The 21315-nt window shown below is 43.6% G+C and overlaps 1 protein-coding gene across 1 annotated transcript in view; it reads left to right on the forward strand.

Annotated features, from left to right (window-relative positions):
- RNF150 (ring finger protein 150) overlaps window positions 1-21315 on the forward strand; it is a 166604-nt gene that overhangs the window by 115325 nt on the left and 29964 nt on the right. Inside the window, exons 2-4 of the mRNA XM_049770088.1 lie at window positions 5667-5917; window positions 11394-11465; window positions 13712-13794. Coding sequence (XP_049626045.1) covers window positions 5667-5917; window positions 11394-11465; window positions 13712-13794 — 406 coding nt within the window. The remainder of the gene's footprint in view (window positions 1-5666; window positions 5918-11393; window positions 11466-13711; window positions 13795-21315) is intronic.

The following is a 21315-nucleotide window of genomic DNA, read 5'->3' on the forward strand; positions in this document are numbered from 1 at the left end:
ACATGGAAACTATTGTGCTGAGTGAAATAAGTCAGAGGGAGAGAGATAGACACAGAATAGTCTCACTCATCTGTGGGATTTAAGAAAAATAAAAGACAGTATTATAATAATAATACCCAGAGACAATAGAGATGAAAGCTGGAAGGACTGGCCCGAGATATGAAGCTTTCCACAAAGAGTGGTGTGTGCAGTTAGAGAAATAACTACACTAACAACTATTATGACAATGGTAGTGAGTGAGAAAAATAGAATGCCTGTCTAAAAGACAGGTAGGGAGTGGGGGAGGATGGAGAAAGGGTGGTGGGGAGGTTGCACTGGTGAAGAAAGTTTTCTTTTTTTTTTTTCTTTTTTTTTTTTTTGGTTTTTGGGTCACACCCGGCAGCGCTCAGGAGTTACTCCTGGCTCTATGCTCAGAAATCGCCCCTGGCAGGCATGGGGGACCATATGGGATGACTCGAACCACTGTCCTTCTGCATGAAAGGCAAATGCCTTACCTCCATGCTATCTCTCTGGTCCCAGGAGGAATTCTTTTGTATGACTGAAACCGAACTACACAAACATGTTATAATCATGGTGCTTAAATAAATACATTTTTATTTAAAAAAAGAAAAAGAAATGCACACATCAAACCAACCAACATACCAAACCAATGTGCCAAATGGCAAAACTTACACTGTCCTCCGCATCTGGCCCCTGCAGAAAGTTCAGTGTGCAGAATGGTAAGTCAGGTCTCTACTGAGCCTGTACGGCTTTCACAATGTTGTCAAGTTGAGAACTAAGTCGACTGTCCTGGAGAGGAGGGGAATTCTCCAAAGGCTGGGCACACAGTCTCCATACAGGCTAGAAAGATTTCAAGCCCTGACACAGACAAAAACTAGTCCTTCCAGCACCACTGTGGGTGACCCAAGCACAGATCTCAGAATAGGACCTAAGCATAGCCAGGTATGGCCTGAGAAACAAAATCATAAAATCCTGGGAACAGAGTAATAGTACAGTAGGTAAGGTACTTGGCTTGCATGTAGCCAATCTGGATTTGAGCCCCAGCATCCCAGATGGTCCCGAGTGCAGAGTCAAGAGTATCCCCAGAGCATTGCTGGGTACGGATCCCAAACAATACTAATAATAAAATAAAACCCTGAGTTGAAGTGGATGAGTATCAGTACTGGGCAAATCTGCAGGCACATCTTCTCCCGACACCTTGTTGTGGTTTCCAAAAGGAGGTAAAGTCAGGTAACATACCCAGAGGAGGACCACGCAGCTCTAAGGAAGATCATCATGGAAGGAGTTAGTGGACAACAGCTGAATGGAGTCAGGTAGAAGGAAAGGGACCTCTCCTAGGTAGGACTGAAAGAAACCCAAATGCTACACCATGTGAGAACTGAGAATCTATCACACAGTTGAGTTGGGTGGGGGTGAATCAGGGCTATAGGGGAGGGGAGGGCTGTAGGTTCACCAGTGATTTGTATCTTGGAATTATTCACAGGAAAAATTACTATGAGTAAACCACAGAATTCCAATTAGTCAAAAAAAATTTTAGGTACTAGAGCAAAAGCATAGTGGGGAGGGAGGGCATTTGCCTTACATGCAGCAGACCTAACTTCAATCCCCAGCATCTCATATCGTCCCCAAACCAGCCAGGAGTGATTTCTGAGCACAGAACCAGGAGTAATCCCTGATCACTGCCAGAGTGCTCCCCAAATTTATTTTAAATATAAGAGAGTTATCTACCCTTGGTGTACCCTTCACTGGACAGGCCATACCTCACAGTAGAAGGTCACCCTCCATTCTCCATTCTGATACATTTTTCCTACTGTACCATGTAGAGCTGCCTTAATTTTGAGTGAGGTTTCAACAGAAATAAAGGGGTAGCCTCAGTATTTCTTTTCATCATCTGCTGTGCTCAACAAAATACAGAAAGCGAGACCTTCCAGAACCCCAAGAGCCCAAGCATTTATACATATTGAAAAGAATTATAAATATTGAAGGGAACACTGCTGAGTAGAACAAGCCCCTTCCTCTCTTCCCCTTTTTGAGAGTGTGTTCTGGTCTGGTAGGGGTCATCTTTGAGTGTTTGAGAGCAGGGCACTGAGCTTGAAGAAACTGCTTCAAATAGTTTGTTCTCCATTAGCCTGCAGGAAGAGAAAAAACTTTGCACATCCTTGGAAAATGGATGAGTAATTGAAGACTTTGTGAATACCCAGAATTTGGTTCCAGTCTATTTTTAGCTTTCTGAGCTTAGGTGGGAAATAGCAGCTTCATTTCAGAGCATAACTCTCTCTTTAAGCTGAATGGTCCCTTGGCATAAGAAGATAATAGGAAAACTTTCAGGGGTTAGAAAGGGAAGAGTTAGCCTATCAAGGGATGGCACGATAGTTCAATGGGTAGGGTGTTTGCCTTTCATTTGGCCAACCCGGGTTTGATCACTGGCATCCCATATGGTTTCCTGAGCCCCACAAGAAATAAGCACAGAACCAGGAGTAAACGGGTACTGCCCCAAAACAAAAATCAGCTAGGGGGCCAGAGTAATAGCACAGCATTACAGCATTGCCTTGCATGCAGCTGACCCAGGATGGACCTAGATTCGATCCCTGGCATCCCATATGGTCGCCCAAACCAGGAACAATTTCTGAGTGCATAGCAAGAAGTAACCCCTGAGCATCACCAGGTGTGGCCGAAACAAACAATAAACCTAAACTAAACAAAACACAAAACAGTAAGTAAGCTAACAGACCAGAAATGTTTTAAGAGCCTCATCAGGACCAGAGAACACTCAATGGAATGAGCATATGTTTGTATACAGGCACTTAGGTTTGATCCCCTAAATGATTACACAAGTACCACCAAAAGTGATCTCTTAACCTGAACTGTAAGTAGCCCCCGAGGAATGCCAGGAATGATCAAGAACTAAAACAAACAACAGTAACAAGGCCAGAGCAATAGCTCAGTGGGTAGGGCTTTTGCCTTACATGAGGATGACCCATGTTCAATTCCTGGCATCTCATAGGGACTCTCAGGCACTGTCAGGAATAACCCCTGAGCACTGCTTGATGTAGCCACCCCCACCCCCCAAAAAGAACAGAGAGCAACAATTTTTTTCTAAAAAACAAACAAACAAATACAGCCTGGTACAAGTTCAACAAAAGAGAGATCAACACAGTGATAAAAGTCTAAAAGTAGAACTAAATATGTCTGAGAATTGGAGATGGAAATTAATTGCATCTTTTCTGATTCCCCTATCCATCACACTAGACAAGCTTTATAAATACTCTTTTAGTAAAGCACATTTAAGCTTTAAATGTAAAAAAGTTTTTAAGGTTTTGAGACATAACTTTTGAAACCTGTTTTTTGTTGACATGGGTAGAGAAGAGGTTCCTAATCAGCAACTCTAAAATGGAAAACTAAGGACCGAAGAGATAATGGGGGGACATAATGCATTTGTCTTGCATTTGATCCACTCTGATTTGATCACCACCACCACATATAGCCCCCAGAGAACATGCCAGGAATAGCTTCTGAACACAGTCAGATATGGCCCAACCCTACCCAAAATAATATTGGAACTCATAGGAAAACATTGTAAAATTTGACTACTCAATAATATAAAAATGCTCAAGTCTGGGAATGTAAAATCTCATAAATAACTGGAAAAATCCTTAAGTTAAAAAAAAATTTAGGGATTTAAATAGACATGTTTAAAATTTACAAGTAACAGAGCAAAGCAAAAAGTTAGGAGCCTACAAATTGTTAAATATCTATAAACTAATGTCACCTGAGCCTCCCCAGTTCTCTTCTGTCCTGTCTACAAAAATCTCTGAAGAGACTGGCCAGTAGGCCCAAACATGTTACCACACTTCAGACCACAAAAGATCCATTAGACAAAGTAACATAAAGAGAACTGGATCCTTGTAATTGTCCATAAATTCTGCAGAGTTGAAACACAAGCCATCACTTCCAGTAATTCCAAGAAATCACAGTTAGCTAGAAACGTCTGTGGCTTTATGGTTGACCACTGAAGTCCTACCAAGGTTTCAGAAATATTGTTTGGATGTCATTGACACATCTGTGTGCTGTTGGCTTTTAGAAGATTTACCTTCATCCAAAGTAAAATACACCCAGGAATTTAGGTCTGAAACACCTGAGTGGAGATCAAGGTCAGATCAAAATCCCCAAGTGGTTTCTAAGAGGCTTATGCTATCCAGAGCAGACAGAATCCGGCGGTGCCATCTGGCTCCCCCACCACTTCACTGCAGAGGCCAGCTTTCGGCAGCTGCAGCAGTGTTGAGTTTGTCTGAGTCTACACCATCTCCTAGCCACATGTGGTTACCTTAACCTGCAGGGCAATGGTAATAGGACTCCTGAGGAGTTAGTTGTACAGAGAGGGCTTGTCAGGTGGTGGACCCAGAAGAGTCTACATATTACACTGACACCCCCATGAGTCACTAAGGCATATCCAGTGGGTACAGTAGAGGTTGACATCATAGCCTTACCAAAGACCCCCTCTTTGAGAACCCTAACTTCCCATTTAATACCTTGAAGAACAAGCTCAGAGATGTAGGTCCAAAGGTTGTCAGGTGTGTGGGCGAGGATCTTTAAGAGGACAGGAAATGCAGTTCGGGGGTATCTTGTTCCCCTTCCACTTCCCTCCACTTTATCTGAAGAGTCACAAGCTAGATACACTGAATTAGATAAAAGGAAAGAAATAGGTTCTAAAAGGATTCATGTATGCTGAGACATTGCATTAGGAATCTTTAAGAAACCTTATTTGAGGCCAGAGCCATGGCACAGTGGTAGGGCATTTGCCTTGCACGTGGCTGACCCAGGACGGACCTCAGTTTGATCCCTGGCGTCCCATATAGTCCCCCAAGCCAGGAGCAATTTCTGAGCCAGGAGTAACCCCTAAGTGTCACTGGGTGTGGCCCAAACTGCCCCCTCCATAAAAGAAAAAAAAAATAGAAACCTTATTTGGAATTGCTTTGAGTTTACACTAAAGGAGTAGTTGGCATGGAAAAACCAGTGGTGCTATCTGAGCATCCTTTGAGTCTGAGTTGGGGAATAGAAAACTTGAAGGTAGTTGGAAATATGAGGCACTGTATCCCTTTACCATGGGAGATAATGGGTTTTTCCCTTCCTCGGGGACCTGTGAAATGAGGTATAACTGCAAACAGGGGTCACTGAGAAGGGCACCATTTACCAGGGTCAGCCCCAGGAGAGCTGACAAGAAGAACCTCATGATTCTACAGATTCCACTGGGGAGTCTTTTCTAATTGACAATATAGCAGCCTTGTGCAGGAGCATGAAACAGAAAATTTACAGGCTGCAGTGATAGTACAGTGGGGAGGGCATTTGCCTTGCATGCGGCTGACCCAGGTTCGACCCCCCACAATCCATATGGTTTCCTGAACCTGCCAGGAGTGATTCCTGGGTGCAGGAAGTATCCCCTGAGCACTGCCAAGTGTGACCCAAAAACCAAAAATAAAAAAAATAAATAAATTTAACTCTGTCTTTGACTCTTCTATCTGTGCACTCATTATTCTGGTCATCAACTCCCATGCAAACTTGGCACCTTCACCTCATTGGGTGACTAATTGGTTGTGCTGCCTCTGTCAGAACCTTTCCCTGTGGGTTCTGTCCACTCACCCCTTCCCTCACTCCTTGTCTCCCCACAGGTGTAGAGGACATCGTGGCCATCATGATTCCTGAACCCAAAGGGAGGGAGCTGGTCAGCCTTCTGGACAGGAACGTTACGGTGACCATGTACATCACCATTGGCACCCGCAACTTGCAGAAGTACGTGAGCCGCACCTCCGTGGTGTTCGTCTCCATCTCCTTCATCGTCCTCATGATCATCTCCCTTGCCTGGCTGGTTTTTTATTATATCCAGAGGTTCCGCTATGCCAACGCCAGAGACAGGAACCAGGTGAGCATCCAACATAGTTTCATCATAGTTAGTCCGAACGTGCTGGAGGATCTTGGAAACAATGGAAGTTACAGAAAATACAAAGGAAGAGGCAAGGTGATTCCTTCTGCCTCACACAAGAGAAATAAATTCTGTTGATGTGGATTTTATGGTTGTTTTCCAAATATGCCTCTTTTGAAGTTGGACTAATATGATAGAGGTGTTTCATCTTCATGTTCCTATGCTCGAATCTTAAATGATTAGATGTGGGGATGGAGCGATAGCACAGCAGGGAGGGTATTTGTCTTGCACGCTGTGCACAACCCACTGTGCTTGTAATTTGTTGAAACATCTTCCTGTCCTTTCCATCATGGCTGCACCAAGTACCATTCCTTATGATGGTGCTAAGGACTCCTTTTTCGCTGCTCTTCTCTGTGCCTGCTTCTTCTCATCTGTTGGATGAGAAAGGGCAAGCTTTTCCACAGCTAGGGTCTGAATTTTCTCTTTTGATCCAGGATTAATGGATTCCCATGGTTGAACATTTCTGAATTCTCAAAACATAGTGTTCTCTCAAATGTTCTAAAAGCTAGTTCTTAGTATTTCAATTAGTATTTGTGTACTTTTACCTTGATAGCTACATGTGAGATTTGTCCCCACTTGTGGGTTTTTTTTATTATTATTATTATGTTTGGGGAACAAATATTCTGACTTAAGAATCATTTGCAAGTTTTTCTTCATTTTCTGTGGGCTCCATAGGTCGGGTTCAATATGAGAGTCATAGTACAATTGTTTGTATTCAAATTAAGTGTCATAAAATAAAGCTGCATTTTGTTCCCTACTCCCCCTTGTCACCTTTCAAGTAGCTGCCCTACAGGTAGGCCTTTATAGGACATTGCCATCATCACAGAAATTTCTGTTAGGCAACCTGACTCTGGAACTTCTTCACTAGTCCTGGATCCACTGATTTTTATATTTTCAGATTTTTTTTTCTATAAACCAGTAAAGTCAGCATTATTTGCTTTAGGAGATGGAGCTTGAGGGTTTTTTCTTTTTATTTCAATGGTGATCGATATTTTCGTTTTCTATAGCTTCTAGAATACCTTTGGAATCATTTTTGCTGCTTTTCTCTGATTTTTAGAATGGCATATGCTCGGTATTTTAATAAATTTTGGCAATCGGGAAAAAACTAAAAGAAGATAATTTGCCTGTTCTCCCCCACTGAATTACTAGTAATTGATTCATTTTTAGAGTGCTTAATCACATAGAGAGATATAAACATAATTGTAGACATAAACATAGATATGTGCTCAGTAGATTGTCATTAAATATGTCTTTTTATGCATGCAACACAAATTTCAAATTTTGTAATTTATTAAATAGTGAGCATTTTCCTCATCATTAACAAATCTTTGATAATTTGGGGAACCACACCCTGTGATGCTCAGGGTTACTCCTGGCTATGTGCTCAGAAATCACTCCTGGCTCAGAGGACCATATGGGACACTGGGGATTGAACCCAGGTCCATCCTGGGTCAGCCGAGTGCAAGGCAAACGCCCTACTGCTGCACATCGCTCCAACCCCGATAATTTATTTTTTAGTATCTACATAGTATTCTGACTCTATCACTTGTCAAATAGCAGCAATTTAATCTCTTTGCATTTTTATTTTTTGAATAAAATGAGAATTGTATCTTCCTTTTATACAAATATTGAAAATCAATGTCACTTATCATTTTTTTGACTTGGTGACCACACTTGATGGTGCTAAGGGCTCATTTCTGGCTTTGTGCTCATTCTTGACAAGCGTAAGGACCATAAAGAATGCAAGGCATCAAACCCAGGTTGGCCACATGTAAAGCAAGCGCCTGATCCACTGTACTCTCTCTTCAGCTCTTGTGTATCATTTTTAAAAGTCTCTGTTGTTAATCACATATCTCAGTGAATATTATTCATTGTTGCTATCTGATAGATTCCTTGATGACTACCTATAGATCCAATTTAGCCACTGTTACTAAATAAACTGAATTTCAATGAATATTTATTAACAGACACATGACTGAAATAATAAATGTAGAACTGGTATATTTCATTCCCACTGATTCCTAAGAGTTTTGTATGAAGAAATACTTATTATTTATCTGTCCAGAAGTAAGCAAACACATACTAATTATTGAGAGATACTCTTAAAAATCCATAGTAGAGGGACTGGAGAGATAACCCAATGGTTGGGCATTTGCCTTGCACATAGCCGACCCAGGACAGATGATGGTTCAAATTTCCGCATTCCATATGGTCCCCCATGCCTGCCAGGAGCAACTTCTGAGTGCAGAGCCACAAGTAACCCGAGTGTCACCGAGTATGACCCCCCAAAAAATATATCAGTGGACTGCTATTTCTGTATGTATTAGACAATGGACAATTTAAGCAACAATCAGTAAGCAGAGGAAATAACGATGAAGTTTTAAATTAAAGGTTCGAGGGGGGGGGGGGTTAGAGGTTAACAGATTAAAGCATTTGCCTTGCATTCATCCAATCCCAATTCAATCCCTACCACTATATATGATCCTCTGAGTACAGAACAGAAATAAGTCCTGAGTATCATGAGAAATGGCCTCAAAACCATTAAACTAACTTCAAAGCTGAAATTAGTTGAATAATTATTTCCATCCTTCTTACCCTGGCAGAGAAAGCCTGCCTGTCTGATTGCAATCTGCTTACTTGGTGAGGTAGAGGAAGTGAGGTGAAGAACTTGGGAATCCATGGTGTGAGTGGTTGGTGAGGTTGATATTTTTTGCTCTGCTCCTACTTTAGTAACTTTTATGGAATTATAGCTTGTTACCCTTAGGGTTACTCCTTGAATTGGGATCATGCTCAGAATTGGCATGGATCTGATCTGACTTTAATCCTGATTCAAATCCACAGTAAGATGTAGCCCTTCAAAAAAGCCGTCCCTTTTGATGGCCAGTGCTCTGTCTGATCCACAGGAAGCTGCAGCTATTCGAGCAAGTGCTATAATAAGCTTCAGCATCACTTATTCAAGTGTGAGGCCCTGATTCTCAGGCAAGATAGGATCCCAGCCTAGAAGCGAAGAGCAAAGGTGTTAATGAGTCAAGTATCCAAGCACTCGGGCCTGGGAAAGACAGGTCCTGCCTGAGCTCCCTGGGCACCTCCAACTCTGTGTGGCCAGCTTTGGACACATCTCAATTAAAGCCAAATCATCCCTGAGCAGGGCCCTTTCAGGTCATGCTCTCCCTGGAGGTTATTTTCCTGTGGTCTCCTGTGGATAAAATGCAGCCCAGTGGTTCCCTTCTGTGAAATCTTTGTTATGCAGCAGCATAGAGAAACAGGGACTGAAGTTGGAAATATCAAGAGGGTTCTGCGGGAGGGCCTAATTCCCTAAGCAATGACTCAGATCATTCTTGAGCAAGGATTGAACATGCTCTGGAGGCTCAAAGGCTAGAATTTGAGCCTTTGTTCTCGCTGTTGTGAGTGCAGAAGCCTTGCACCATACCTTCTGCTCCTCACCACTAGTTTTTAGAATATTGACATGATAAGCCGGAGAGATAGGGCAGTAGGTAGAGCAATTGCCTTGCAAAAAGCTGATCCTCTTTTGATCCTGGGTGCACTATCTGATCTCCAAAGCTTGCCAGTAGTAATCCCTGAGTGCAGAGCCAAAAAATGAACCCTGAGCACACAGCTGGGTGTGGCTCAAAATGAGGGATGGGAGAGACAGACAGACAGACAGATAGACACACACACAGAGGGGAGAGGGGAAGGGAGAGGGGAGGGGAGGAGAGGGGAAGGGAGGGGAAGGGGGAGGGGAGGGGAAGAGAAGGGAGGGGAGAGGAAGGGAGGGGAAGGAGGGAGGGGAGGAGAGGAGAGGAAAGGAGGGGGAGAGGGAGAGGGAGAGAGGGAGGGAGAAAGGGAGAGGGAGAGGGAGAGGGGAGGCAGAGGGAGAGGAGAGGAGGGGAGAGGAAAGGAGAGGAGAGGGAGAGGAGAGGAGAGGGAGAGGGAGAGGGGAGGGAGAGGAGAGGAGAGGAGAGGAGAGGAGAGGAGAGGAGAGGAGAGGAGAGGAGAGGAGAGGAGAGGAGAGGAGAGGAGAGGAGAGGGAGAGGAGAGGAGAGGGAGAGGAGAGGAGAGGAGAGGGAGAGGGAGAGGGGAGGCGAGGCAGAGGGAGAGGGACAGGGAGAGGAGTGGAGAGGGAGAGGGGAGGGGAGGGGAGGGGAGGGAGGGGAGAGGGAGAGGGGAGGGGAGAGGAGAGAAGTGGAGAGGGGGGAGAGGAGAGGAAAACCATCACATGCCAATCCAGAGACCTAGAGATTAAAGGAGAGATTGTGGTAACCTGTAAAACCTGTAATTAGGACATTGTTACTCCCACCTCTAGAGGATAAAGCAAGTCTTAAAAACAGTATTTCCCCCATTAAAAAAAAAAAAAGACTTAAATAGCTCAGTACTTATGTAACTCACCAATATTTTTTAATGACAACATTTATACATTTAAAAGAACCTTTTTATTCCACCTCAATCCCCCCTTGAGGAGAGAGGATGGGAGAGGGGAGGAAAAGGAAAGGGCTTGAGAAGGAAGGTCCATCCCGAGGAGGAGAAGCCACAATCAGTCTGGCTCTCACAACGCCCTTCACAAGGCTGTTTGCAGAAACCTGGTGGTGCATTAAGTGAAGTCAGACTGTTCAGTCTAACAGCCTGGGGGTTAGGAGCAAGACAAGGCTGCAGAGATAGGCAGGTTTCAGGGTGCTATGGTGCCTTGTCTTGGACAAAAGGAGACAGGCTTCTCTGAAGGGGTGACCAGATACTCACCGGATCTGTGTGTGTGTGTGTGTGTGTGTGTCTCTCTCTCTCTCTCTCTCTCTATGTCTGTCTCTGTCTCTCTGTCTCCCTTTCCCCTCCTCAGGCACTTGGCATCATGTGGTTGACTGAACATGTGTGTTTTGTGACTCCCCTTTCTGTGCCCTCACACTCACATATACACAAAGAACATGGATCTGGCCTGAAAGAACATAGCTGAATAGGGTCAAACTAGGGGTTTGCAACCCCCAGATTGGAGCTGCATAAATGTAGGAAACAGTCCCCTAATTCTATATGGGACAAGGGTGCATAAGCAGCAAAGCCTGTGTATGTGTGTTAGGGAGCAGCAGTTTCTCCCAGAGTCTCCACAGCACTGTCCCCCATGCACAGACCAGGCAACTGAAGTAACAGATCACAGACCCTTTTGTTCCCCCTGCTCTGCACAGCTGTGACCTGTGCAGGGTCCTTCCAGGACAGCCCCTCTTCGGGGCCTAAAGCCAGCTGGCCTCACTTAAGGCCTGGCAGCTTCCCCTCAATAACCTGGCTCTCTCCTCCTCTGGACACGGTTACTCCCAGACCCCACTGTGTCCTCTCTCCTGCCACCTGTGTGACTTCACAGAGGGTTTCTGGAAGGCGCCCAGGATCTAGATGGGGATTCACAAGCTCTGAGTAACCAGCACTTCTTGTTTTTCAGCGCCGCCTGGGAGATGCAGCCAAGAAAGCCATCAGCAAGCTCCAAGTCAGGACCATCAAGAAGGGGGACAAGGTAACCTCTGAGCTTGTGTTCTGAGGGGTGAAGCTAGTCTCAGGGACTGCAGACAAGGCTGGAAGAGGGACAAAGAGGGAAAAGAAAAGCATGCATAATAGCCTCCTGTGGGAGCCCATTATTAGATACCCCTTCTTAAATATAACTTCAAGGAGTTTCTAAAATGCAGGCAATAGGATAGCAGGGTTCTCATTCACTTTAAAAATACAAAAAATGGGCCCGGAGAGATAGCACAGCGGCGTTTGCCTTGCAAGCAGCCGATCCAGGACCAAAGGTGGTTGGTTCGAATCCCAGTGTTCCATATGGTCCCCCGTGCCTGCCAGGAGCTATTTCTGAGCAGACAGCCAGGAGTAACCCCTGAGCACCGCCGGGTGTGGCCCAAAAACCACAAAAAAAAAAAAAAAAAAATAGGGACCGGAGAGATAACATGGAGGTAGAGTATTTGCCTTGCATGCAGAAGGACGGTGGTTTGAATCCCAGCAGCCATATGGTCCCTGAGCCTGCCAGGAGCGATTTCTGAGCATAGAGCTGCCGGGTGTGACCCAAAAACCTATATATATATATATATATATATATATATATATATATATATATATATATATATATATATATAATGGTACCTAAGAGATAGTACAGTGGGGAGGGTGCTTGCCTTATGCACAGCTGACCTGAGTTCAATTCCCAGACCCTTGAGCACTGCCAGGAGTGATTACTGATAAAGAGCCAGGGCTAAGTCCTAACAGCACTACTGGGTGTGGCCCAGAAATGAGAAAAGAAATATTGCCCCCCAAAGTGAAAACTAGAAAAAAAAAGTTGATACTAGAATGAAACTATAGGCAAAGGTAAAGACATCACCTGAAATGTAAGAGACCTCAGATGGATGGGAGAGCTGGCTGGCAGACACCACAAGGAAAGAAATGGCAGTAGATGTTAATGTTAATTGTGTTTCATCATTCTTGCTGGGTGATAAATGTATCACACTTACATGATACACATATATGCTATTTATGTCTTTTCTTCATGTACACACACATATACAAAGGGAGTGAAATAGGACTGAAATAGAAATAAACTAAGATTTTGAAACCTAGGTTGGATCATCTTCATTTCTGTGAATGTGATATAAAAATCCAATATGTTCCATAAAAATCAATGCTGGGTGGTCAGGAGTGCTTCCAACTAAGTCTAAATCTCCAGAATAGGCAGAAGGCAAACCTGGGCCCGTGAAATCTGGTGTCTAGTCCCCAAGCCATTCGTTGTGACTATAGAATGATGGATAAAGTAAGTGTCACACAAACCAAGGCAGAGAAGGAACAGTGAGACAGTCCCATTGGGCCCAGGAGAAATTTTTAAGCCATTGAGTTTTGCGTATGAATTTGGGACTTCTTGAGGCCTCTTAAGAGCCTGACAGTCCTACCTGTCTCTCAGGTATTTTGTCTCCAGTCTGAACAATTGCTTTGTCTCCTCTGTTAAGCGCTGCTCTTTCTCAATGACAGAAAAATTGCAATGGCTGCTCTTTAGAAGAGAAACCTCATTGACAAGTATGAAATGAAAGGTGTAATTAAATGTTTCATCTTAATAGAAGTTAAAGTATTTTTCACTACTTTTTCTTCCAGAGACTAATTAATATTATTTCTTTGAAAAAAAAAAAAGACTATGACATAAGTAACCTACTCGGAGGTATTCAAAAGATTTTCTCAAGTTACTTGAACACATGTTAAATCTCAGTTTCCCAGCTCCAGGTGCTAGAGTCCAGCAAGTGGGGTGGTGTCACTGTCTTTCAGCCTCTTCTCCATAAAGTTCTAGAGAGAGTTAGAGAGTTCTGGAGAGTAATAGCACATCTTTGTGCTGTTGCAATAGACTTTTACTATTTCACTATAGTAAATAGCGCTACTATTACCAGGACACCATCATTGCTTCACAAAAGTACCTCCAGAGGGCCTGAGAGATAGATAGCATGTAAGGAACTGGTCCTGCATACAGCCACATGTGGTTCCTCAAGCACCACCAGGGGTGATCTCTGAGCAGGGCCTTGAGTCAGCCCGGTAGGGAAGCCAGAAACAAAGGAGGAGGGTGTGGAAGGAAGTCTAGGATGTATCTATGGTTGATGAACTGGTACCAGGTCCATTGAGAGTCTAGCTCCAGGGCAAGCTTTGTTGGGTGGTGGTTAGGAGGGCAAGGGGAGATGGAGTGTGATTCCTAAGTTCAGGTTCTGGAAATAGGCTCAGCTGTGCCTTCTCTCGCAGGAGACAGAGCCTGACTTTGACAACTGCGCTGTCTGCATTGAAGGGTATAAGCCCAATGACGTGGTGCGGATCTTGCCCTGCCGGTGAGTGTCTAAGCTCTTGTTGTGTTGGGGATGCATGTGTGGATGGTACCTTGAACCATACTGGCTCTAGAATGCTGGGTCTGCCTCCGTGAGGTCCTTCTGCTCCAGCTTTTCAGTGTTACCTGAAACAACACTCAAAGGCACATTCTTCTGTGTCACACTTCTCCAAACATTTCGTCTTGTGAAATGAAGACTAGTTTTCATATCTATCTGGTACCAAAGGAAGGAAGGATATTGCTTGGAACTAAAACCTCCTGGTACAGTATCTGTACAATTCAATCTGTACAGTTCAATCTCTCTTGAGCCTCAGATATGGGACCTTCAGAAACATCAATCCCTTTTGCAAGAACAGGAGCAGGAGCTTTTAGCCCTGTCCTGTGAATGGTGGTCTAAGGTAAGAGCCTAGATAAGGTCAGGAGAGAGTGGGAAGTCAAAGGTGGGAAAACAAAGGCAGATTTCTTTTTTTTATTATTTTTTTTAATTATGAGAACAAAGATGCAAAGAAAGAGGACAAGGTAAAGTTACAGTGGAAGGACAATCACCCATAACATAATTCTCAGAAGTCCCCTTGCTGATATCTTAACTTTGAACTTTCAGCCAAAGAACATTAAGATAAATTAAACAGAATCCATATACAGTTACTTTGTCCCTCAAGTCCCCAGATTGTAACACATAATATTTTTTTTTTTTTTTTTGGTTTTTGGGCCACACCCGGTAACGCTCAGGGGTTACTCCTGGCTATGTGCTCAGAAGTTGCTCCTGGCTTGGGAGACCATATGGGACACCGGGGGATTGAACCGTGGTCCGTCCAAGGCTAGCGCAGGCAAGGCAGGCACCTTACCTTTAGCGCCACCGCCCGGCCCACATAATATTTCTTAACAGCACACAAGGCAATCTAAAGCCATAAAACTTACGTAACTCCTTAAACATTAGAGGCATAGTATTTTTTTACATTTCCATGTACATGCATATTAGCTTAAGTTAACCTCAAATTTTAAGTTTTGTTTTTTTTTTAAGGATTAGAGTCAAAGGAGCACAGTAAAAACGGTGTTAGAGTGGCAATTGTTGTTTGCATAGGCCCACCAAAATATGAGGGGCATGGAAAGGAATAACCTTAGCCTAAATACAAAGAGACCCGACCCCTGAAGTTTCCTGGCATAAGACCAATTCTAGGCTCCAGGCAAGTTAGATCATCCAATCCAAGACATTGTCCATAGTGCCAACACACTTTTCACACAGTCTCTGTTGTTGGTATCATGTTTCTGTATTAAAGATCCTGGAATCTGCATATCCTCTACATTGAAGTCAGGATGTGGAGCATCCTCTCATTTCACCTCACCATTAAAAGGCAATTCAGGAAGCCCTGTCCTGTAAGCAGGCCGTTGTTGTTATGTCTTCTCAGTGTTAAGGGAAGTCTCTTTTGAGCAGGTCGATGTCTGAACAGTGGTAGGGTCTTCCGTGGTAGAGGATTGCTTCCACGTGATGTTATAGACAAACCTGGATGTTTCGTGGATGGCTTCCCTGGTTCAGGGGTGAATGGAAAATGCCCTTTCTTCGGAGGCCTGTGCCAGGTCATTATGTCAATGTTCAGAATGTAAGGTCCCTTTGCACTACAAGATTTGTGTATTCCAATCTCTATTAGATAGGATCTTATTTGTATGTATAGTATTTTCCCATTTTAATGTGCCTATGCAAAAAAGGAGCAATGCCACGTGGAGTTATTGGTGCATATGGGGGCCATAAGAACAAGTCCAACAATCCCCATGACATGGTTCAATCATAAGCATTAAACTGGGGGACTCTTTCACCAAAATTCCTTGTTGAACAGCTCATAAAGAGAAGATAAAAAGTGGTTAGAATTGTCACTGTATAAGAGAATATTTAGTAAGACTTATAGTTGTCAGAGAAAAAACACAAAATATTCTAAAGAAATACGTGTCCATTTTATGTCTTTTGAAACAGTTTGGGGTTGTAACACACAATGCACGGCTTTGGTCTGTGGTTAGGATTGTTCAATACTGAAGTTAAAAAGAGTAATGTGGGTTAGTGATGTTTTGGGGAGAGTGAGAGAGTTAAGGAGTAAAAATGAGCTTTGTAGGGGTGTGGGAAAGGGCAGAATACAAAATGGACATTCTGGATACGCAAAACATAATATAAAAATAAGGAATACCCTTAATACTTGCCTGCGCCCTGGCACGGTTTTCCATATGCAGAGTGGTCAGAAATTGCCAGTGACAAACTTAGCGCAACCAAGCAAATCTCAGCACACCCCAAGTTAGGACCAACCATTTCTGGCCGCCTGGGCTCACCCCAGAAGGCCTGGAAGCCAGGGGCAGAGAGGGGAAGGCTGGGAGCCTATTAAGGCTCCCAGTGCACCCAAGTTAGGGAGAAGGCCTTCCACATAGGGTCTCCCCCAACCCCATGCTGGCTAGAGCTAGCCTCCAGCTCAAGAGAGGATTGAGAGAGAGCCGGAAGCCAGGATCCGGCAGATTTCTTATTTCACAACTTCTTACTGTCAGGAACAGAATGTGCATCTCCTCAAAACTCAAGAATCTGGGAGACCATGCCAACTCACAGCATTGGAAAATCTACCAGGTGACTTTCAGGACATCCTGATTCCTTTTTTAAATGGAAGTTCATTGCTAAGGAGTCTGGATTCAATTTTTTAAAAAGTTAAAAAGTGGGAGCAGAGACAGAATCTGGGAGGGGTGGCACATACCATGCATGTGGCCCCTTCAACAGCAACCCTGGTTCACATTTCTGGTATTTATTACATATGGTCCCCTGAGCCAGGAGCTGCTCCCAGCACTTCCCAGTGAGATCTAACCCTCCACCCAATACTCAAAAATATCTAGAAATACTTTGATAAAATAAAAAATTTTAAAGTTCCGGGGCCAGAGAGATAGCATAGCAGTAGGGTGTTTGCCTTGCACGCAGCTGATTCAGGACCAACAGTGGTTCGAATCCCAGCATCCCATATGGTCCCCTGTGCCTGCCAGGAGCGATTTCTGAGCATAGAGCCAGGAGAAACACCTGAGCGCTGCCGGGTGTGACCCAAAACAACAAACAAAATAAATGTAAAGTTACATGAAAGCTATTTTTCTATCATTGTAACCTATCTTTTTTTTTTAAGCAAGTCAAATTGAGCAGTGGAGGGGGGGGTTATATACCAACTTTTGTGATACTAACGTTAATAAGTTCTGATAAACCACTGCATCGGACCAGCCACCTATACTTTTTTAATGATTTCTTTTTGTGCAAAGATCCTAACTCTCCCCCCACCAAAAATAAAGTAAATTATGCCTTGAAGGAAAGTCTTCACTTAGATTACTTTAGATTGTCTTAGATTATTTAAGATTTTCAAAGGATAAATAATTGCACAGAAATCAAAATCTCATTTATTCATTTAAAAAATGAGGGGTTGAGCACTATTCATTAGGAATCCAAAGAAATAAATCATGTGGATGGGAGCCGAGAAATATCTCCATAGCTGAAAGCAGATCTGCATACCTTAGGCCCAGGTTCAATCCTGGTGACTGCAGGGTCCCCTGAGCACTGCTAGGAGCACAGAGCAAGAAGAAGCCAATAATTCAGAAGGGGCCCAAGGAAGCATGTTCTGCTTTCTGCCCAAACACATGCACCAGTGCCTCCCACGAGAAAACTGGCCTCCCTGATGTCTGGGGTCTTGATGCTCTGAGTTATTAAGGCGGGACCCACAGGCTGAATACTGGATCCTCTTGAGACTGAGCACCAGTGTCCCTGTCAGCATTTCCATAGTCATTATGTGCTGATTTTGAGAAGTTCTGATAGAGCCTTGAACTGGAGACACCCATCCCAGTTCTCTCTTTCTTCTCTGCTGCCTGGGAGAAAAGATTTTCTGTAGCTTCCTAGTTTATAAGCCAGGAAAGGGCTTGCTCTACTCTGCAACTTGGGGATCATGTAAAAGCTCCTGTGAGGGTGCCTAGTAATGAAAACTAGGAAGAAAGAAAACAACCCCAATTCCATAGAGTGACAGAGTATCTCTTTTTGTAAGACTCCACAGAACTGAACACAGGGCTTTGAGAAAATCCATTCTGAAATCCAACTCTGGAAAACAGTCCTGTTTCCAAGAGTTTGTTCACCATTATGTTCACTATACTTAGACTTATTTGCTGGAGAGATTTTGGACCCCAATCTAAAAGAAAATATAAGTCTATGGTTCTCAGATTGAACTTCTAACTGATTCATAGGGTTTTGTTTTGTTTTGTTTTGTTTTGTTTTGTTTTCAATGCTGGGGATTGAACCTGGAGTCTCAGACAGGCAGGTGTGCTTCCACTGAGCCAGCTTCTCAACCCTGACTTGTACTAATGAAGCTAGAGCTCATTGCTTATGGAGATTTTCATGATCGATCAACATTACAAATTACCTTCTATAATGTAGTTGCGTGGTAGTATAATCAAGAGAAAGTCACTTTTTTGTATTTATCATACAAGCAAAATAAAACACTCTGGGCTTTCATTTTATTTATAGTAGTGCTGGTTCCTGATCTCAACCCAGGCCCTGATTCTTTTTTTTTTTTTTTTTTAATTCCTTTCTTTCTCTCTGCTTTTATTCCTTCTCTGGGCCTTGTTTTGTAGAATCATGGCAGTTTTCTGCAGGTCTTGCCAGACAAGTTACTGCAGTAATTTACAATAATCAATGCAGTTTTCCAGTGGGTTACTGCAGTTATCTACAAGATTGCCTGCAGACTACTACATAAACTGCAAGTCTACCAGCTGCTTGGCTACTGCAAGGCTACAAGGGCCTACGGCTGTCAGGGCTGCAGGACTGAATGCTGCAGAGGCCTGAGGCTGCCAAGGCCTGGTGCCACAAGGATTGCCGGGGCTTGTGGGACACAGCTGCCTGGTGGGGCCTTATGCCCACCCAGGGATGCCAACTTGTAGCAACCACCAACCCAGGACTGAGAGAGAGAAGAGAGAGAGAGACAGAGAGACCAAGTAACCTTTTTTATTTCTCCTGGACTCTGAGGCCTACCACTGCAGCCCAGGGGTTTCGAAGAGAGAGAAGTAAATAGATGGAAATTCACTGGCCAGGGTGGCAGGAGAGACCCATAATCCCAGATTCAATACAGAGAGATAGAGGGATACAAAGTAGGCAGCATCGCCAATGCTTTCTCTCCAGCTCCCAACAATATCAAACCAGTTCCTAATTCTTTTTCTTTAGATCCCTTCCTGTCTCCCTGCTTTTATTCCCTTTCTCTGGGCTTTGCTTAAAGAGAACATGCAGCATTATCAAACACAGGTCATATATAGGTAAGAAAGGTTTGATCTTGGATTCACCCATGTAGCTCTTGTTTGAAGAACTTCCACATTTAAGTCCATTTTAAAATCAAGGTTTTTATCCCAGTTGCTGTTTCTGCCAGACAGTTTGCACTAATGTATGTTATCAAACAAAGGTGCTTTTTTTTTTTTTTATCTGTCCTTCAAACAGAATACTTTCCTTTGGGGTATTATTAATCCTGTGCTCCCAGGAACTTCATAGACTGTTCCATTATTTCCAGGTTGACTCATCCACAGAATTCTTTGTCTCTCCTCAGAGCAAAAACTTTTCAAAAATGATCTAGTGAATTCTCTTTCTTTTCCCAAGTTCTCTTCTGTGTTTCTTAACCCCTGCCCTGCTGTGCATTCATCTTCTCTGCATGTTTCTTCCCATGTCACACCAGGATTCTCTTGTACCAGGACTTTGGTGAGAGGTGGGTTTTTTTGTTGGGTTTTTTTTTTTTTGGTTTTTTTTTTTTTTTTTTTTTTTGGTTTTTGGGTCACACCTGGCAGTGCTCAGGGATTACCCCCTGGCTCTATGCTCAGAAATCGCTCCTGGCAGGCTCGGGGGACCATATGGGATGCCGGGATTCGAACCAATGACCTGCATAAAAGGCAAACTCCTTACCTCCATGCTATTTCTCTGGCAAGAGAGAGTTTTATCTTATTTGTTTCTGGAGACTCCTGCTTGCAGGAAGACAAAAAAATGGGTCAGTGATGTTCCTTCTCGATCTGAGTTAAAAGTTTAGCCCTGCCCAGTCACACCCTCCATTTCCTCTTTCTGCTCTTCCTTCTTTGGTTGGGGTCCTCCATGCATCCCTGCAGGAGAGGTCCCCAGCGATGAAGTGGGACAGGCCCATTCAAGGTGGACACCCCTGGGACAAAAACTGCCCCATATGGACAGTTTCCACTGCCACTTCACTATACCCACTAAGGTGTTTTCCCAAGGGCTTTCATTGCACTGGAGCAAACTCCTCATTATAGAAAAAAATACTGGATAAATATTTAATTATCTGCCTAACTGCCTCATGCAAGTTCCCTGCAGCTTGATTTAATTCAACACTTGATTTAATTCTTTTGATTTCCCATGCTAGAGACATAACTGTTCAACATCATTTAGTACCTGCTGTCACCACTGCATATAAAGATTGGCTAGATGGGTCTGGAGTGGTGGCGCAGCGGTAAGGTGTTTGCCTTGCATGCAGCTGACCTAGGATGAACCACAGTTCGATCCCCTGCCCTCACATGTGGCCCTCAAGGCAGGAGTGATTTCTGAGCACATAGCCAGGAGTAACCTCTGTGCGTCACTGGGTGTGACTCAAAAACAAACAGAAAAAGAGTTGGTCCTAAATTTATCAAGGCTCACTTTGACCTTGCCCTGATTCTCTAGTTTGAAGGAAGGAGCTGACCAAGGTTTATGTCAATGAAAGCACTCAAATCCCCCAAGGTCAAGACATGACCTGCAGATCCAGGACTTAGTCAGCAATTTCTCCTTCCAACAGAAAGGCAGTTTTGTGCTAAGATATATGTTAGAATGTTCTAGAAGGGATGTGCATTTATGACAAACTATGCATATGTGTGAAATTGACCCTTTTCATCTTTTGTAATTTTCCAATGTACATTAAGAGCATTGAGGAAGTTACTTGGTCCACCAACATGCCCTGATCCAGCCCCAAAGCCTTCTTTCCCCAGCTGAAGCTCTGGCCACCACACTTCTACCATCCAAGACTGGACTTTCACATTTGTGCTGTTTTTCTCATGTCACAACACTTGGTATTTTTTAGTGAAAGAAAATGTCACTCAGATTTTGAATGTGGTTGATTGACTAAAAATGCATCTTTAGTTACTCAATTCAAACTCTGATGGGTGTAAACTAGACTTATGTGTGGTGAGCATTTCCTGACATATACCACATGGACAAAGACCATGACTGCTCTGCCCCTGAAAAGTGTTCTGTTCTGCCAGCTCTCCTTCAGTTTTGTAAAGCCCTGACAGAGAACAAGAAACCTCCTTCTGCCTGGCAGTTGGTAGATAAGGAAATGAAGTCACTCGTCCTGCTGTTATTATTAGCACTCTCACTTCTCCTGTTACCGTTGCCAGCCTCATCTGCACTGTTCATTCTTTCTGATTCTCTGCAGCATTCTGGTCCATCTCTCTCTTTTACTGTTTCTGTCCTTCATGATTTATCATGATGAGTCTATTTTTAGTGATCAGTTAGACACTG

The sequence above is a fragment of the Suncus etruscus genome, chromosome 3 (genome assembly GCF_024139225.1).
Source record: "Suncus etruscus isolate mSunEtr1 chromosome 3, mSunEtr1.pri.cur, whole genome shotgun sequence".
In the NCBI taxonomy this organism is placed as follows: Eukaryota; Metazoa; Chordata; class Mammalia; order Eulipotyphla; family Soricidae; genus Suncus; species Suncus etruscus.